General features: G+C 54.2%; 1 protein-coding gene across 3 annotated transcripts in view; it reads right to left on the minus strand.

Moving 5' to 3' along the window:
* Nucleotides 1-7,822: 7,822 nt before the first annotated feature.
* The window catches only part of ALPK3 (alpha kinase 3), a 56,491-nt gene continuing 44,417 nt past the window's right edge, over nt 7,823-19,896 (minus strand). For all 3 annotated transcript variants that reach the window (XM_040493564.1, XM_040493563.1, XM_040493565.1), the window contains 5 exons: nt 19,032-19,312; nt 18,357-18,445; nt 17,334-17,569; nt 14,524-14,572; nt 7,823-13,708 (listed from right to left, as the gene is read on the minus strand). In XM_040493564.1, the coding sequence (XP_040349498.1) occupies nt 13,363-13,708; nt 14,524-14,572; nt 17,334-17,569; nt 18,357-18,445; nt 19,032-19,312 (1,001 nt within the window). In that variant the 3' untranslated portion in view covers nt 7,823-13,362. The remainder of the gene's footprint in view (nt 13,709-14,523; nt 14,573-17,333; nt 17,570-18,356; nt 18,446-19,031; nt 19,313-19,896) is intronic.

Genomic DNA, 19,896 nt, shown 5'->3' on the forward strand with positions numbered 1-19,896 from the left:
CCGTCCTCCAACTAAACATTAAACTACTCTGACAGGGTGGACAACATCTCTTTAATAATTAATAATGTGCACTCAGGACAGGACCCCATATGAAGCATAAACATTTCCTGGTAACACAGGCTGTGGGGTTACCTACACACGCTGGTTGTTCTGGAAGTTTGGAGAGGATGATGGATAGAGGGTGTGGGGCTTCCCTTCTCTTTAAAATCTTTTTTTTTTTTTTTTTGTCTGTCAGAATACCAAAGCATTACACATGCTTCATGAAACATTTAAACATTATATAAATAGAACACAGCGAGTTAAAAACCCCTCTAAGCTGAGCCCCCCGGAGACAACCACCACTGACTTTGTGGAATTGTTCTCCAGACTTTGGCTTTTTTTTAAATGTTTATTCATTTTTGAGTTGTGGGGGGGGTGGTGCAGAGAGAGAGGGAGACCCAGAATCCAAAGCAGGCTCCAGGCTCTGAGCCGTCGGCACAGAACCCGACACGGGCCTCGAACCCACAGACCGCGAGATGGTGACCTGAGCCGAAGTTGGACGCTCAACCGACCGAGGCACGCAGGTGCCCCAAGACCTTGCCTTTATGTGATTCCTTTTACAAAGGGGCTCACCCTACACCAGCTCTGCTTTTGCAATTTGGGGCAGAGATCCACACCCTGCCTCACTCACGCCGTCGGGGACCCCTGTGCTGCCTTGACTGTAAACTCAATGTCCACGGTGTCACCTGTTTTATCCTGAAAGGACCCCCGCCTCCGTGTGCGGCCCCTACAGGGATGGGCTTGGAGCCGCCCTGGCAGAGGACCCGTCAGGCCCCAGTGAGGCCTCCTCCACCTCCCCTCCCTCTCCCCCCTCCCCCTCCCCGCTGCCTGCCCCTTCCCCTTCCCTCCTCCCGTCTCCCCTCCTCCCTCAGTTTCTCCTGGAGCCCAGAGGGAGGCCAGGGGGCATAACACATCCAGTGGCAGCCAGGCGTGTTTCAAAACATTCGCTGTGTTCACCTTAAACCCTTGACGGCCTTGTGGGCCCTGATCTAAACCACGGGTTTAATAGGCTGCGTGTCACTGAACCCTGAGCTAGCGCCTAAAGGTCTGAATTTAGTTCTGACTCTGAAAGTTAACTTGTTTCCTTCAAGTTAACCGGGTGGGGGTGGGGGTAACAGTGCCTACCTCGTAAATAAATATTTATGGGGATTAAAGGCGCTAACGCAGGTAAGGCGTTCGGCAGACAGGCGGGCACCATCGGGCTGGCAGGCGTTACCGCTGTCACGAGTTCCAACTCAGGGATGTCTTCATACCGCTCTCCTCCTCCAGGCCGGGAAAGCCTGTGTTCCTCCCCTGCTCCTCCCCTCGGAGTGACCCCGGTTCCCCTCAAGTGCTCCTGGACCCCAGGAGCCAAATGCTTTTTTAGGTGGAGTTTGGTTGAGAGCCACAGGCTGGTGGTTGGGAGGCTGGGTGGGTGAGGACGAGCCCCCCCAGGGAAAGGCCCGGAGCTGGGGGACCTCGGGGGTCCTGGCTGTGTGAGCTCAGTTGTCACCCGAGACTCTGTGGCCCGTTTCCTGAGGAGATGGTCTCTGAGGCCTGTCCCACCCACGTGAGGAGCAGGGGGAGGCCCAAGACTGAGCAGGGGGTTTGGGAGGGGCGTGCTGGGCCCAGGGCAGAGGCAAGGACCACATCAATCTCTATCTTATGTCTATATGTCTGTGCCTATATCTATATCTATATAACTGTCTGCATCTATAACTATATCTATATCTATAACTATATATCTATGTCTATAAATATATCTATATCTACAACTATATCTATATCTATAACTGTATCTCTATCTATGTCTCTATCTATATCTATATCTATATCTATATCTATATCTATATCTATATCTATATCTATATCTATATCTATATCATTTCCCTTCCCTTCAAAACAAAATAGCACCTAGAAGGATTTCTATGCGGAGGCTACCCCTCCCCTCCTACCTACCCCCGTCCCGTTCCTCAGGGGAACCATGCACCTGTTTCTGGCTTCAGGTCTCTGGGGCCACTTCCGGTCTCAGGGGAGTTCTTGGCCGGAGGGAAGAGAATCCCTTCTCCCTGCTGGGCTCTGATGGAAGAAAGAAGACGCTTGTACAGGTGGTGAGCGAACCACTGGGCGCTGCCAGCGGCAGGAATTATCAGAAAGGGTGTTCAACCATCTCTTTATTTTCCTCCCACAATTTTGCCCACACACATTCACAGCTCTTCGCCGACGAGGCTCTTCCGTGGCGTGGATTCCCGTGTCCGAGCAGGAGACAGAAAGCGAGGCTCTCGCTGTCAGATTCCACAAACAGGAGCCTCGTTCTTCAATCCTAAACCTGCTTCTGTTTCTTAAACGCCGGTCGGTCGGCAGAAAGGGCATCTGACGATCTGATGTGAAGTCTGCTTTCTTACTCGGGTCATTAAAAAAAAGAGGCGCCTCCTACGGTCATGGTAGAAATATTGGAAACAAGACAGCGTAGATAAGTTCTGATGACGGAGAGCAAAATACAAAGGCTGAAGAAAGACTCTGGGCTTTTCCATCCTCTAGTGTAACATTTTCTAAATAGGGGGAATGGACTCTCCCAAGACTTGGATCACGGTGTTCTTCCTAAAACCTGTGTAGCAAGTCCAGGTGCTCCCCAGGGAAGGAAGGAATCCAACGCCGGAAAGACCAAAGCCCCACGTCCCACCACCCTGGCCGGCTTGGCGTGACTCTCCACGTGCCCCCTGATAGAGTCCACCCCTCGCTCTTTGCCATTCATCGGGAACAGACGGACACGTATGGCCACGACCCAGTGGAAAGTGAAAGGTTGGCCCTGGGGCTCATCTACCTCAGCAACAATAAAGGGCTGGTCGGGGCGCCTGGGTGGCTCAGTCGGTTGAGTGTCTGACTTCGGCTCAGGTCATGATCTCATGGTCTGTGAGTTCCAGCCCCGCATCGGGCTCGCTCTGTGCTGATGGCTCAGAGCCTGGAGCCTGTTTCAGATTCTGTGTCTCCCTCTCTCTCTCTGACCCTCCCCCGTTCATGCTCTGTCTCTCTCTGTCTCAAAAATAAATAAATGTTAAAAAAAAAAAAAGGGGGGGGCTGGTCAAGTGTGGACACCTGGTCCCACACCCAGGCGGGGCCAAGGCCACAGGCAGGGGGAGCTTTCCCTAAACGGTTGAGCGATCACTCTCTCCGAATATTTCACCGGTTGCTGCTTTGCGAAGTCTGTCCCCCTCGTTGTTTTACCTTCTACCTCTCTTGCCTTTCCATCTCATATCAGCGTCTTATATAATGAGACGTTGAAACATTTCCTTTTCAGTTTGACCCGCGTTAAGATGTTCTACACACCAAGCTAGGTGTCAATTCACGTCATCCTGTTGGGTTCAAGGATGATGCCCCTGGCTTTGGCGGGTTTGATACCAAAGGCGATATCCTTCCTCTGAGGTGTCCCGTCTTCGACCAGCCGTCGGCAGGGGCTGTGGGGACCTATTGATTGGGGTCTCCATTCCCTTGGGCCGACACCAATCACAGTTGAGAGGCTGGTTAATCACGGAGGCAAAAAGAAGTCCTTCGTTGTTCCAACCTCTCCCTCTGTCAGAGAAGTGGCCTGGTGTGGCACACACCGAGCCTTAGAGCAGAGCCTGATATTTCCACGGAAGTTTCCATGAAGAAGACCTTATGCCTCGTGGGAGCAGCCAACACAGCGAATCTCCCACAGACCAGTCGCGTCCGTAGGAAAGGTACGGACAAGGGGGGCGTCACAAATGATACGCAGTTGTTAGGAAGAACATAAATGAACGCCGCTGAGCGTCACGTCTGGACGCTGAAACTTTCCAGGCATATCTTGCCTCCCTCCACCCGGATGGAAATCCACCGATAGCGCCGTGCCTGAGAATGAAAGGCGTAGCCTCGTCTCTGACTCTCCCCTGACGGCCACCGACCATTCTTCCCGGGTGGACCTGCCGGTTTTATACACCACGACTCACTCAGAAACATTTCCTTTCCATCTCACTGTGCCCGCAGGAGCAAGTTTCATTATTCCAAAGGCTGTGTCCAATTTGCTTCACTCGGTGACCGTGCGGTTTTGTGGAGGGCCTGACCCACCCCAGGGGCTAAACATCGGCCAGCTTGTGGGCCGGGAGGCGGTGCTGACTATCTCCCACAGGAGAGTTGGAAAGATGCTCGTAAGGGTGGGGACTTTTGTCAGCCACCCCACCTCGAGGGAAGGGAGAAACACCAGGGTCTCCCACCTCGGAGGAGAAGAGCGGCGAGCGAGCGGACCCAGGGACAGATCCTATAATTCCGAGAGATGGTGACGACAATGGCACCGGCTGAGGGCTTCACGTCCGGGAGCGTGGCATGTGCCAGCCTGTGCTAAGAGTGCTACCTGCGCTGTCTCCGTTAACCCTTACAATAACCCAGCGAGATACTGGTCACCGTTGCACCCTCCCTGTCCTCCATGGGGTGTGTGAGGAGGGAGCCAGCACCATAAATGGAACAACCATCGAGAAGCTGAATAGCCCGAGGTAGAACCAGGGGCCACTGTGCTACGTGTTCGAATTTGGGAGCTCCGAGCTGGCCCTGGAGGTGCCCACCCGGTGTCTCCACCTCACCGACTGCTTGGCCGACGGGATGGATCAGAGTCTATGCAGCGGGACACCTGAATGCCTTCGGTACATTCCTTAGTTTGAGATGGGGATTCTCGTCCGAGGGAGTTATGAGGGGGAAGGGTGGTCTTGGCAGAGGGGAGGGAGGAAGGGATACAGAATCAGGCAGGGGTGAAAAAGCAAAGAGCGTGGTCTTGACTAGAGTCTGGCTTTAGTTTGATCCCGCAGCGAAACTCTGGAACACGAACTTGCCCATAGGTTAGTCACACCTTGAGGCCAGGCCTGGCCAGGCCAGTCAGTCATGGACCAAGGACCGGGGAAGGGATTAGGAGGGATTTTGCCTCCCAGCTGAGGCGACTTCCTTTTGACTCAGAGCACTTCTTCGGACACGGGGCAGCGGTGAGCTAACTAACCCACAGCCCCTGGGAGATGGGTCCCCACAGAAAAGGGGGCCTGGGCAGGGCCCCAGAAGCATCCACTGCAGGTGAGACACGATTGGCCCTGTGGCACCCCTCACGCCCAGGCTGCTGGAAGCAGGGTGCTGGCCGCTGTGGAATGCCCCAGGCATTGGCCCATGCCAAAATGGAGTCTCCTTTCCATAGGTACTCTGCCTGCCTCAGGGGGGGGTCTCAGGACCCTGGGTTTGTCCACAGCCTTGTCGCAATGAGAGTTCTCATGGCAGCGGGGCGGGGTTGGTGGGACCAAAGAGGTTTAGTGTGAAACCAGGGTGTTTAACCTGGTCAGAAAGGATAGCCAGTTGAATCCTCAGGGATCCATCCCATACTGGACCCGGATGTTCTGCTCAAGTCATTAAACAGCCAGTGGCCAGAGGAGTTGACTAGACCGCTGCCTCAGGCCAGGAACACAGACACTCATCTCCTGTTGTGACTCTACCATTTGGGCATGCGTGGCAAAGGCCAGGAGTGTCCTTCGTCTGCATGGGTGGCGTCTCCTGAGGCTGAGTGTGTGGTATAGCTACTATTCCTCAAGGAGGGAGCCATTCGTGACCCACGTCAGTTCTGAGGTCAGAGGACAGTGCCTCTGGTGTCATTGGGGGCAGGGGGGAGCGCCTCCTACCCTGAGCAACTCCAGCTAGGCAACCACGCCTCCTGCACACAGATACCCCCCGGAGGCTGATTTCCACCAATGTCATGTTTAGCATCGTAATCCAACAGTGGAAATCAAAGTTGCCCGGCTGGATGGGACATGATCCAATTCCTGAAAGGCGGTTCCTGAGGCAGAAGGAGTTGGGGTCCCTCTGCAGGCACTTTTGTGTCAGGTAAGAGCCGCATTAATGACCAACAGAGTTCATTTAAAGGAAGGTCACCACCGGACAGTCTCAGGGAGACCAGTGCCACCCCACCCCCACCCCAGACAACTGCAGACAGACCGTCCTTGTCTATTCACATCTGGTAGCAACGTCTACGAATAAAATGGGTGAATGATAGATAAATGAATGGGTAGATGGATAGATAGATGATTGACAGATAAAAGTATATAGATGCTATTTTTTATTTTCAACTTCAGACAGTCTCTGTTGACTCCGCTATAGAAAACCCAGATTCGGCTCTCCGATGCTTGATGGCTGCGTTACCATTTTGATTCTTCCATTCATGCCGTTGCACTTGGGGTCAATTGCTACTGCTTGAGTTAGCAGGGCAGAGAGCTGGAGGAGCCTTGGCTTTGACATCATCCTACAGCTTCCATGCCAGCCCCAGGTGGACCGTGTCCAGATCTCCTAATGCCTACGGCCTTCTTCCTGAGGAAGAAGTTGTCTTGCTTAGGACTGCTGTCACACGAGGCCTTCTCTGTTGTGTCCATAACAGCAGATCCTAACCGATGTACCGCTGCTCTCGGCGTCCAGTGCAAATGTCCCTCCCTGGCTTAGCCCTGCCCCTCTCGGAGCCTCATATCGCAATACCACAGTCCTCTTTACCAGGCACTAGCCACATGAGCTTTCACTCCACGCCTCTGATACGCGCCGACGAGGAACTACCAAGCCACTCAGAGTGGCTCCGGAGAGCCCCAGTCTCATTTGGGTCCCACATCCTGCTGGCATTCTCTTCCATTCTTCTGCTTGGTAGTTCTCCACACATATATTCGCCATTATACATTTATTGGTGGGTTTGTTGAAGGTTTGCCTCCCCCACTAGACCGTAAGCTCTCTCGGGGAGGAGTCTAGGTCTGTTTTGTTCACTACGATGTACCCAGAACATAGAATTGTCGCATACAATTGGCAGTCTCTAAACACTAGTAAAAGGACTCAAACAACAATGAGGAGCTCAGTTCAGAGAATTTAAGCAAGAACCTCCAACCCCTATGGCTAGGAAAGCTGAATTTGAACTGAACTTTGTCTTACTTGTTTGTTCTAAGCCTGTCAAACAACTTCTGGGAATCTGGTTTCCCTTGAGCGACTTTTCCTTTCAGAAGAAGGGAAGAATTCGCTTTTCAGCTTACCACAAGTGTCCCGTCTCCCGGATGGTTAAATTTCTCATTAAAAATTAGGGAGGGGCACCTGGGTGGCTCAGTTGGTTAAAGTGTCAGGCTCTTGGTTTCAGCTCAGGGCATGATCTCATAGTTCATGCATTTGAGCCCCGCGGGGGACTTTGTGCTGACAGCGGGAGCCTGCTTGGGATTCTCTCTCTCTCCCTCTGTCTGCCCCTCTCCCTGCTCGTGCACGCTCTCTCTCAAAAATTAATAAACTTTAAAAAAGTTAGTGAGATGGGTTTTCAGTGTGCAAATCTCCTTTTCCCATAAATGACAGCCTCCCTGAGTTTTATCTCAAGTCACTGAGACCCAAACCCTGCCTCACATTACACTGTCGATCTGCCAATAACCAGAATGCACGCTCAACATAGCTCCAGGGACGCGCAGCAGAGTCCGGTCGGGAAAAAGAAGAGATACCCCCAGAAGAAACTGTATGAGCTAGCTAATATGCCTTGTCAAAAACCATAGGGAAAATCTATGGGGACTTGTAAAAGGCTTTTGGACCAAGAGAGGTGGAATATAATTGTGGTTCAGGTGATATTTATTGATACGTTTGCTCACCGGAGATTCTACATTGCATGTAGGAGCCCACACAGCTTGATATGGTTTTTATCCTTGGGGGGTGGTGGAGGTGGGGGGGTGAATAATCCAAGTCTGGACCAAATGTTGAGCCATGCTGAATTATATTTTTTAAAAGACCAAATATCTGAGAAAGCAGGAAATCACAGGTGTCAGGAAACAAGAATGCTTTATTGGGTCCCTTGCATGCGTCCAGCCCATCCACCCTCTCACTGTCCCCTGACAGGCCCCAGAAGATGGTCTCGCTCCTTGCCATGAGAAATACATGTGTGAGGCGCTCCTGGCTTTCCTCTCTAGTCTGGAAGGCTGGTTGGAAGAGATGCTGTGAAAACGAGCTTCCTGATCTCAGCAGCAGAGATAGATACAAGGAACAAAGTAGATGAGTCATCAAAATGGTCATGGGCATGGAAGCCAGACCCCTGGCTGTGGCTAATCAATCACCGGGTCCCAGGAATGAAAAAGACCAGACAGTCCTTGAGATATCACCTAGTTGTTACCGTAACCAAAGACTTCTGGTTGGGCAGACAGGTCTGTCTCAAGCTGCCAAGGTCACGTCAAAACCTCCTACTAATTTCCAGACCTTCAGTGGAGAGCAAGTCAAACATCTTGGAAGGGAAACCTTACTTTGACACTTAGATATATATTGCGAACCTTCTTTGGCCTTCCCCAAAGGGATCTGTGTCCATTTATCTGGGAACTAGGCAAGGAAAGGGAAAATATCCAAACGTGGGGAGAGGGGTTCTGTAAGACACTGGCTCCAAGCCATGGCCATTTTCTGGGGACAACAGAAAAGTACGCAACCTGTCAACCAATGGGGATGATTACTAAACCAAATTTGCACCAGAGTAAACACACTGGAACCTCAAAGGCAACCAAGGATTATTTTGAGTGAAGAGCTGAAATGGATATGTTTTTGAAATAGGCATCGCTCCCACACTGGCGCTCTGATGTGTGGGGTGAGAGCAACAGAATAGGACAGGACAAGCACAAGCCATTGGAATCCCCCTCTCTACCGAAACGGTAAATCGAAAGCAGGACCGCATTCCCAGGGGCAATGTAGAAATTAGTGTAGCTATCAAAACCTTGAGGGGGAAGTCATAGCAATGCCTACCACAGGTCAGCTGGGCCAGTGCAAAACACCGAGAGGTCTCCGGATTGCCTCAAGTTTTAAAAAGTGACGTCTCCAATGGCAGGTGCTGTTCCAGAGACGGTCTTCCTGCTAAAGCAAGTTCATCCAGCACTTGGTATGAATCCTTTGATCTAGTGAATTCATGTTTTTCTTCTACTTTGATGAACAAAGAACATCAGAAACGATTCATCTTCACTTGGCCTGGGGTATATTGCTCTGCTGTCTCAGCCGTCCAGCTCTGTGGCTCAGCCGGCTCACAGGGACGCTGCCCTCACCGCCACCACATTCCCTCACACTGATGGCATCACGCCGATAGAGCCTGGAGGTCAGCAGTGTCCCTACGTGCCTTGAGAAGACATATGTGAGTCACAGGTGGGAGACAAATCACGTGAAAAAAAAAAAAAAGGTCTTGATAAAGTTCCTGGGGGTGAAGGGGTCTGATTAGGCCAGAATATTTTCCCCCATAGTGTAGAACAAGTGACTGCATTTTGAATCCCTTACCACGAAGACCCAATTCCAGGCAAAAATGCCATGTTAGGGCATCTTGCTCCAACCCACGTGCTCACTGACCCAGAAGGCCACCAGCTTTGGGGTGGGCCCCGAGCAGGTTCTCCGGCGGGGAGAGCCTTTAGTACAAATGCTTCTCCTACCAGGCCACGTGACAGGACAAATGTCGTGCCTGAGGTATCTGTCCGTCTGTGGTGTATTGGGGAACCATGTGGGGCCTGTGGCCCAGCACAGCATAATGATGCTTCTGGCAAGTCCTAACGAGCATGGCAGGGGAACCCAGGGTTCAGAACCAAGTGTTGCTCTGGCCAATAAGTAACTCTTATCCTTTTGAGACAGGGTCCTCCGGTTTGCCACCGGGCTGTGGGGCAGCCTAAATGCTCAGCTACAGCATAGCAAGTGGCCTCCCGAACCGGGTTATCCGAAGCACCCAGCCATAGCGAGCCATGTCCAGAAGCACTCCATCATTAAGGGGATGCTCTGAAGGCACAAGTGTGGCCACGTGTGTGAGTGCCTCACTCATCCTTCCACGATGCCCCCTCCTGCCCTGCTCCTCAGCCCCCCCCCCCCCCCGGTCTATACCTATCACCTCAAGGGGGCAGGGTTTGTCTTGACCACTATGGGTCCTTCATATCCGGCTTTGCATTGACTTTCCTTCTCCAACATGCCTCTCCCACCGTCATCACCCATGGAATTCTCGAATGCTGTAAACGTCACTGTGGTATCCCCACACAGTGCATTCAACCCAAGGATGCACTTTACAGCAAAAGTAAAGTAATGGGTTGATGCCTGTGGCATTCCCTCATCTTGTCGGGGTCCCCACAGTCCAGAAGCAGTCAGCTTCATGATATGGTGAGATAGTTTGCCGAAAACTCAGTGATGGCCCGGGTTGAGAAACGATACCTTGAAAGGTTGGGCCAGACCCGCAGGATGTCGCATAGGCTCTGAACTGGCAACCGAGTCATGGTATTAGGTCGCTCTCACAGGCTGGGAAGCAGGGTGGAGATGTGCTGTCACCACATCTCATTACTCTTCACATACCTGAGCTTTGGGATGAGGCTTTAGTCTCCAAGGAGACACATCCTCAAAATGTCATAATAATAAGCTGAATTAGAAGCTAAGGCACCTGATCGTTTCAGGCTCCTTAAACCTCTGAGAACACATAACAAGAGGTCGTGGGAGTCGTAAGATGGTTAATGTTATCGAGGGAAAATATTGTCGCTACATAAAAGGAGGCGGGGGCACAGGTGGATGTGGGGTGAGTCCTAGGGTGCCCCCCCCCACTGCCAGGTCCTATGGTAAATAAACGCCCACCACGCAGGCAGGACCACAGAGGAGCTGGACTTCTGAAGTTTTGGGTCACGCCAACGGGCAAAGCATCCCTCGTCATGAACACTAGCTCTCATGACCTATTCTGGAAATGGACTGCAGCCTTTACCCATGCTTCCTTTCTTGCTGGGTCCAAGGACTTGGGTTGAATACAGTTACTTTCACCACTTAATCCACAGGTCGCAGAATTTCAAAATGGAATTATATAAAAGAGAGAAGAGTGTCACTAGTGACGCTGGACTTGGGACAATGGTAGCCCTGGTCACTACCCCCTTGGACTTAGTCATCGGATGTGACCTTGAATGGTCTCCCCAAGCAGAGAGGAACTTGTTCTTGGTTGTATGTGAGAGAGTCGTGATACATCGGGTGGGGAAGAACAGTGTGTGTATGTGTGTGTGTGTGTGTGTGTGTGTGTGTGTGTCTTTGTTGCTGCCACCAAGCCTTTCCTACTGTTCCATTCTCCACCATCCTTCTGGTAAGTATCCCTATGCTTTGGGAAACTGCCGCTGCCCTGCTCCATGATGCCCTGAGCTCTAGGACAGGAATCTGAATCTTGCGTGAAGGGAATCCCATTGGAACCAATGGGTGGTTGGTGAATAGAGTAGCTCTGAAGCTACTCCTCAAAGCCAGTCATCAGCTATTCCTTTGGTTCTTGGAGCTGCCCCAACACCTTTCCCACAAACCCCTTCTCCTTGCTTAAGTTGGTCAGAGTCCATTTCTGTGGCGCAAAATCCAAGAAACCTAACGCAAAGAGGCTCCTTTGATACCCCCTCATGTATCTTTGCCTCCAACAGCGGTCAACTCAGGGTTTGGCACAAAGCAGGTGCTCAGTGTACGTCTGTTGAATGAATGGATGAATGAATAATATTCCAACTCTCAGTTCACCAAGGCGGTCTGGATATGCAGACTGGGAGGGTTGGGGGCACACTGGGACAAGAGGAAAAGGTGGGGAGAGTCACCTGAGCACAAGACGAGGTAGAGAGGTCAGAAGTGTCAAAACGGAGGGGCACAAATGACAGGCAAGAAAAGGCCTGGGTGGTGGCATGGGGTTGTTTGAGAACAAGAAGTCTCTGCACCTGGGGAAGCAGGAAACGGTCAGCGAGCGGCTGAGAGGCGGATGCTGGTTGTGCCCTGAGCTGGCCTCGTTGCCATGGAGAGAGCCAGACACACTGGGCATCTCCCCAAGGCCTCCAGCTCTGTTCTTCCTTCCTGGGTTCCTTCCTTTGTGTTCCTCTTCCAAAGGAAGGAACAATTCCAAAGGCCTCAGTCCCCAGGATCCTGTTCAGGGACACAGCCATCAGCCTCGTCGTGCAAGAAGCACAGATTGTCTAGCCGTGGCCACAAAAGGCTGAGACTGAACGTCAATCCAGGAGCCAAAACCTGGGTTCATCATTCCAGAGGGCCCAGGGGCTGCAGGATCCCCTCAGAGCACCTGCCTGGGGAGAGGGGACCCTGACTCCGTATACCCACAACCACACCAGATAAGGGCAAGCGGGGTACACAGTTGCTGCCTTTATTGCATTCCAAGGGGAGCAGACTAGCACCAGACCCATCCCGCCCCAGGCCTCAAGGAGGGGCCCTCGGGAAGGACCCAGGGTGCTGGGCCGAGCACAGCAGTTCCTCGGGGGCCCCAATGTGAAGCCCAGAGCTGGAGCCCCAGGATCAAGAGCTAATGGCTGGGGGCACACGTCCTGGTTCCCAGGCACAGAGACTCCCCTCCACCCCAGCACGCGGGTGGGCTTCGCCCTTCCTACAACTCCCAAGGGCTTTCCCCCCACCCCACCCCCCGGAGAAGAGCCTAGCCCTCCGGCCCCGGTCTAGAGGGGATGTGAAATTCACTGTGACTGCATCTCCTTTCCGTATGGAGCACAAGGTCCCTCCAAGTCAACACCTTCCCTCTGGCCACAGCCGATGACACAACCCTCATGCCACTTCTCGCCTCACAGGCAAGGGGTCTGGGAGAGGCTAGGGAGGAATCTGGCTGGTGGAGCCCCTGGGCGTGGGGACGCGCAGGGAGGCAGCAGAGGCAGGACGGGTGGGCTGTGACAGGGCTCAAAGCTGGGGATGGAGATTGGGGTGCGGGAGCAGAGGATTCAGGGGAGTGAGTGTCTGCGTGCTGGGAGAAGGAAGGGCATGAACACACGTCACCAAAGACCACGGCACAGGAACACGACAGGCTCTGGAAGGGCACTGAGCCCCACGTGGGCTCAGTGACCGGTTAGTTGTAGGACAAGCTGGGAAGAATGAAGCCACGTAGCTGGAAAGAGAGTCACCAGGCCAGACACGGCTGGGGCAGTCTGGAGCCCCGAGGACAGATCGGGGCCAAGCAAAGGAGAAGGGTAAAGGCTGGCCTGCGTGCCCCCAGGGTACAACATTCACCGCAGGGTCCGGCAGGGCGGGGGGCTGGGTGCGGAGCTCATGCAGAGGACTCGGGAGCCTCCGGCAGTGGCCAGTGTAAACTTCAAAAGGGCCTGGGCCGCCAGACACTTGGGGCTGCGGTCTGGGAGCCCCGGGTGACGCTGGCACCAGGAGAGGCCACTGGGTGCCACGCACAAAAGCCGTCTGCTGAGGAGCGGATCGAGGAGAGGCTGCCCAGAGAGGCCCCCGAGTGGTGCCTCCCCGGTGCATCTTCCCTGGTTAGTTCCGTATTGGGCAAGTCTCCATCAGTTCAAGCTGCTTCCTTGTTGGTCTGCTGCTGGGCGGAGGCCCCGAGCCTCCCGTGGGGGGCTACCGCATGCCCTGGGCCTTGAGGCCGCCCTCTTGGATGGGAGGCTGTCCCAGTAACTGGGCGGTGAGTGCCTCTGAGGCCTGAGGGGTGGCCTTGGAGCTTGGAGTATTCTTCCGGGTGCCCTGGGGACTGGGGGGGCCTTTCCTCTGGGGCTGAGGACTCAGCTGGGCGCCCTTCCTGCCAGTAGATGGACTCTTGGAGCCTTTGGCCTTGGCTTGAGGGTGGGCGGCCTCGGGGCCCTTGAGGGGTTTTAGCCCCAGCATCTCACAGAAGGTGTTGCACTGGTGGGAAGAGGCAAACTGGTCCAGCAGGGCCGGGAAGCAGCTCTCCTTGAGGCCTTGGTATCTGCAGCCAAACAGGAAGCGCTGAGTGGGAGCTCCCCCCAGAGCGAGAGCCCTTGGGGGGCCTACTCTGGGGTGGCCAGGGCCAGGGTCACGCCCTACCCTTTCAGGGGGGCTGGGAGTCCAGCTGGGCACTACCTCACGGGGCAGCATCCCAAACCTCAATTTTAAACTGAGGCCTCCTTACGCCGCGGCACAGGAACTCATCACGTCCACGCTAATGGGTGTGTGGATGACCTACCTTTTCAGTATTAAGTAGAGCAGACTCCACATCACCACTTTCCTCCCAGGGCCCTGCTCATCTGCTCCCCGATGAGCTTTCTCAAGCGAGAAGAAAGAGGAGCCCAGGGCTGCAGGTGAGCAGGTGAGCCTGTGTGCGGGCGTCAGTACTGCTGGTCCAGGGGTGCCTGGGGGGCTCAGTCGGTTAAAGTGTCCGACTTCAGCTCAGGTCATGAGCCCCACATCGGGCTCTGTGCTGACAGCTCAGAGCCTGGAGCCTGCTTCTGTCTCCCTTCTCTCTGCCCCTCCCCCACTCATGCTCTCTCTCTCTCTCTCTCTCTCTCTCTCAAAAATAAAATAAACATTAAAAATAAGTTAAAAAAATAAATTTAAAAAATGCTTCTGGTCCAGACCTGGGGTCAGGGGCACGGGGGTGGGGGAGGTCAGCAGTCCCTGGGACATTACTATACAGCCGCCAGGGCAGCTAGGACCATTAGGCCACAGGCCCCGTACCTCAGGGATGGAGAACCAGAAGACCTTTGACAATTTCACACCCCGAGAAGATTCTCAGAGGGCCTCCTGTCCCCGAGAACCACTCACCCTCGTAGTTTGGTAGCAATCTGCACATCAGTCATCTTCCAATCAACCCCTGGAAAGAGAGAGAGCTGGGAGTTGAGCAGCCCGGGCCGGTTCCGGGGCCCCCACCTCTCCAAGATGGGTATCATTGAGCAGGAACTTGCCAGGGTTCAGGGCACGCCATCACCTCTGACCTGTATCACAGGTGGTGTGGGCAACTCTATGTTGTTAGTGGCAATAATATCCCATTCTCACGGGTGAGGAGATAGGCTCAGAGGTAAGGGACCGAAGCAAGGTCACATTCATTCATTCATTTGATAACTGAGCACTGACCATGGGCCTTGGCCACTGAGTCAAAGTAAAAGTTCAGTTTTTCTTACTTGTTCAATCCTGCCTCTGTTGGATCACACTAGGCCACAAACTGGGCTGGCCTCTGGCTTTGAGCTAACCTTTGCTCCTTCCTCTTACCAGATTAGCCTATCTGGGCAAGAGCGAGGAGGCGGAACATGAAAGTCAGTCAGGCTGGACCAGCAGAAAAGTAACACTGGATGAGACTGGGTTCCACGTACTCACACAGACAGCAGGCAAGCATCCACACAGGACTAGAGGAAGGCAGTGTTGGGAGAACAGACACGGAGGAACGGTCCCCACCCTGGCCAGTCCTCCCAGCATCCCAGCGTCCAACGTTAGAGTAGGAACCTCTCCCCACTTTCCAACTGTCTGGTCACACCCTTGTGGGAACCCGCCTGTCACTAGCAGGGCTCAGTGCTGCATGTGACAGAGGGACACACGCGTGGGCCTGAGAGGCGGGCACACCCGGACTGATTTCAGCCCCATCCCTTCCAAGCTGCGAGAACTACCTCCAACCCTCATCTGTAAGAGTGGGGCAACGCTGCCCACCTCGCTGGGGTATTGAGAGCATCATGGGGTGTGCAGGGCTCTGATTTAGTGTCTGAAACACAGCGGTCATACAGGAGGCGTTAATCTGTCATTTCTCTCTCAGGGCCATCACCTTGCACTCTGCCCCACACTAGCCACGATCCCTTACGTTGGCACAGAATTTCAGTTTGCAGAAGGTGCCCATGGACACCGCCTCACTCAGGCCTCGCAGCCAGTCTGGGAGGCAAGGAGGATACTGTCACCCCTTGGGGGGGAAAGGGTGGTGAAACTCGGGGAGATTAAGGGGCCCACTCTGTCTGTGCTTTGGCTTTCCCTTGGGTTTACAGAGACCAGCAGAAAAGCCATGAGATGTAGACTAAAGCCTAATTTCTCCGACCCCCAGCTCTTCCTACTACATTGCATGATCATCTCGTACTAGAAACTGGTATACTTATCACAGCTTCCTGAGGACAGTAAAGATTCCCCATTCGCCTTTTTAGCTTCCCGGTGTTGGGTAGATGTTGGATGGATGGAAGGAAGGATGGATGGAGTCAACAAACAGAATGAATGACAATAGCTTAATGTGCTACCAATCCCCCCCCCCCCCATATACAGAATTATATATACCACATTTGCAGTGCAGTTCAATCCCAACGAAAAGCACACTTGAGCCGGTTTTCTGTCTCCGGCCCTTGGTTTTCTCACTAATGCACACTGGGGACTAGATGAGGTCATGTGTGATATTCCCAGCATCCCTCTCCTCCCACTGTAGAGAAAATCTCTTTTCCTCCCCCCTGCCTGGTTCTGGTTAGAGAGTAAGTAGGCCTGGGAAGGACTGATCAGGAAAAGGAGGAGGATTTGTGCTTTGCTGGCCTTTGTTGGAGGGGGAAGTCTGAGTAATGGGAGAGATAGAAATAAAAGGAAGCCAGAGAGACTAAGTTGGTTCACGTAATACAGAGCTAACAAAGTAGAGGAGGAAGAGGAGGAGGAGGAAAGGAAGAGAGAAAGGAGGAGGATAGGATGAGGGGAGGAGGGAGAGGGAAAGGAAGAGGAAGAGAGGAAAGGAAAGAGGAGGGGGAGGAGGATGGGACGAGGAGGAGGGGAAGGAGGAGGAAGAGAGAAGAGGAAGAAAGGAGAGGAAGGAGTAGGGGGAGGAGGAGGAGGGGAGGAAGAGAAAGAGAGGAGAGGAAGAGGAGGGGAGGGAAGGAGGAGGGGGAGGAAGAGGAAAAGAGAAGGAGGAGGAGAGGGGGTGAGGGGGTGAGGGGGAAGGGTAAGAGGAAGGGAGGAAAGGATGGTGGAGGGGGAAGAAAAGGAAGAGGAAGGAAGGAGAGGAAGGAGAAGTAGGGAGAAGAGGAGGGGGAAGAGGCAGGGAGAGGAAGGAGGGCAGGGGGAAGGAGGAGGAGGAGGAGGAGGAAGAGGAGGAGGAGGAGGAGGAAGGAGGGGAAGAAAGAGGAAGGGAAGAGAGGAAGGAGGAGGGGAAGGAAGAGGAAGAGATGAGAGGGAAGAGGCGGGGGAGGAGGGGGCAAGGGGAGGAGGGGAAGGAAGGAGAGGAGGGAGGAGGGGCAGTAAGCTAGTGAGCGAGGATGGAGGGGAGAGTTTGGGAAGTAGGAAGAGGGGGAAAGTCCAGAGCAAAGCTGGAGGGAAAGGAGGACGGGAGATTCTGAAAAGGTGGTTGTGGCGTTTTAATTAGCCCCCACGTAACGTTCTTTGAAATCCATTCCTTTTTCATTTTAACGGGAGCCTGGAGCCTGCTCCGTTATGCCCCTGCCGTTACAGAGCAGGCTGCGCGAGGCCCACCGGGTGTCAGGGCCGCCCCCAATACGGCGCCTGTCGCGTCTACTCCACGAGGTCGCGGTGAAAAGCAAAGGCGAAGAAATAGCAGAGCGCATGCGCCGGCCCCGCCCCCCTGCCACCCCCCATGCACCCGCGCAGGCGCACCCACCACGCTCTCCTACCTGCTAGATCCGTGACGAGGAAGCTGCCGTTCGTCCACAGGTAGAGCCAGTGCTGGAAGGTCTGGCATTTCTGCCTGACCTCAGAGCTGCTAGGTGCCTCCGGAGCCGCGGCCGGAGCCCCGGCGCAGCCCCATTCCCGCGAGCAGTAGGGCTGCAGGGGCTTGCCCAGATCCTCCTCCAGGGTGGCATACGGGATATTGTTTGCGGGCCGGTAGATGAGATACAGTGGGAGGATCCTAAACATAGTTCCACTGTGCTGTGAGCAGGAAGTATGGCCCGAGAGACTCCTCCCTCCATCTCAGCTATCTTTACCCTTGGATCGCAAAGGAGGGCCCTTCGGAGAAGGGAATTCTCAGCCCTGACGCCAAAGGACAGAAAGAGAGCGGAGCTCCGCCGAGTTCAGGAAAGGAAATGGGGGCCGTTGGCTTCAGAGTCCTGTCCGTTCTCCGACGTCAGTGGGGTTAGAACCCAACGGTGCCATGGCCCCGGGAGGACGGGCTTGGGTGAGGGACCAAGCCCAGTATGTGTCAAACGGAAAGGATCACCTCCAGAGAGGATTCGGCCAGACTGCTCAGCGCCAACCAGACCCCGGTATTCGAGTCAAGAGTTCAGGCCTCAGCATGGAAACGATGACCATTTCTAGCTGACTCCTACGAGGCCCTGCACTGACGCTGTCCGCCCACCCAACGGTCCTGGCCAGGGTGCCTGGAAGTCTGGCCTACCCTCTCCCCTTCAGAGAGTCCCAGAATCTGCTGTGCAGAATTCTGCAACCCAGCCAACACTGAGCTAAGGGGTGGAGAGTTCCGCAGAAGAGCAAGCAGAGGCTTTTCTAAAGTGGGCAGTTAATCTGGAGGTGTTTATTTCTAGATTTCGTGGGACCATTGAGCAGAAAGTGGGGTTAGCTGGGGGCCCATTTGCACAAGCCCCCCCCCCCCCCCCCCCAGGGGCTGTGAAGTCACTGTTCTGGGCCGAAGCTCCAGTCAACGGGTCTGAGACTGCATGACCCCCTCTCTGTGCACTTACTCGGGCACCTCCCCAAAGCCGGGTGCTGCCTGGGCTTCGGCCGCAAAGATCTTGCAGTACTCCCGACTCATGTTCTGGATCTTGCATCCCTGTGGGTTGAGGAGAACCAAATCCGGTCAGCAAGGAAGCTCTCCTGTTCTCCATCATGTCCGGCTCTAAGTGGGAGGGCCGCCCACCAGAGGACTGCAGGGAGGATTCCAGGCCTGGGGAGGGGGGTGGTTCATGCCTTGCCTGCTCCCTACTCTGCAGCTCATTGTTCTCATTTGCAAAACAAGAGGCCTCAGTCTTGTTTTCAAAGTGGTTTCCAAACTGCGTTTCCTGGAGCCCCAGCCAAAGGCGGCAGGGCCCCATAGGCCACGCTTTGGGGAGTGAGGGAGACCTAGACTGTCCACCCCACCCAGTCACTCTCCTTTCACCTCACACACAGGCTCCCATGCAAGATATGTGTGAGGGTAACAGGAAAGGTTTCTGCTCCAAAAATATGGTTTGAAAACAATGGCCCCAAAGACAGAGCCTGGGCTAAGTCTCAGGCTCTCCTCAAGACCCATCCCGGGAGCCTCGTGAGGTTGACACTGAGATGGTCTGTGCCCCACACTGGGCCTCCCAACAGGACCTGAGCCGGGAGGGGGAGGAGGGGAAAGAGCGGAAGGAGGGAAGGGGGATGGGGCGCAGTACCTGGATGGTGACGTCGTAGTTTCTGCCCAGGAGAGAAGTCTCGCTGCTGGGCCCAAACACAAGCAGGCTGGACACCTTGATGACGCACGTGCGGCCTGACTCGAAGATGGGCTCCAGCCCATAGATGACCTTGGCCTGGGAGGCCTTCCGAAGGCCATACCCGTGTCCACCCCCTCGTAGCTCCTCACTCACCAGGCGCCCAAAGAGTTTGTCCCCCCAGCAGCCCGAGTCAGCCAGACCCTTCGCAAACACCATGGGGGTCATCTCAATCTCCTCTCCAACTGAAGGGGAACAGGAAACGTGGAAAACTGGAAGCTCCTGCCCAACTGAGGTTGCCCTCTTCTGCAGGGCAGGAAGAGGCCAGAACCATCTCCTGCCCACCACGCTGGCGCGCCCACTCTCCATGCATTCCTGCTCTTGGGGTGTATGCACACCATGGGTCCCAAACCGGACCATGAACCCCCGAGGGCAGGACTGTGTCTGACACAACCCCCATTGTGTAACTGTGTGAGTGTACCCACACATCACAAGGACCCTGTCAGTGTCTGGAGGGGAGGGGGGTTCCGTGGACATCACAATTGGTACGCGATACCAGAATTCCTTTATTTTGGAATTAGGTGTTTTGCTCAAATGAAGAAATGTCTCCATCTCAAGCAACATGTTTGACTGGAACAGAAAGTCTGCAGGACCAATCCAGCCCTGGCGCTCAAACTGTGATCCCTAAAAACCATTTCCCTCTAAAAGGAACCAGAGCTCCCTAAAGAAACAGTTGATTCCAGGTCTGTCTGTGGCAGGAAGTATACTCGACGGACCTGACCTACCTTGTCCGACCAGAGAGCAAAGAAGCTACAAAAATGACTGGAGG

The sequence above is a fragment of the Herpailurus yagouaroundi genome, unplaced genomic scaffold, assembly GCF_014898765.1.
Source record: "Herpailurus yagouaroundi ecotype Mexico unplaced genomic scaffold, PumYag 185, whole genome shotgun sequence".
Classification (NCBI taxonomy): Eukaryota; Metazoa; Chordata; class Mammalia; order Carnivora; family Felidae; genus Herpailurus; species Herpailurus yagouaroundi.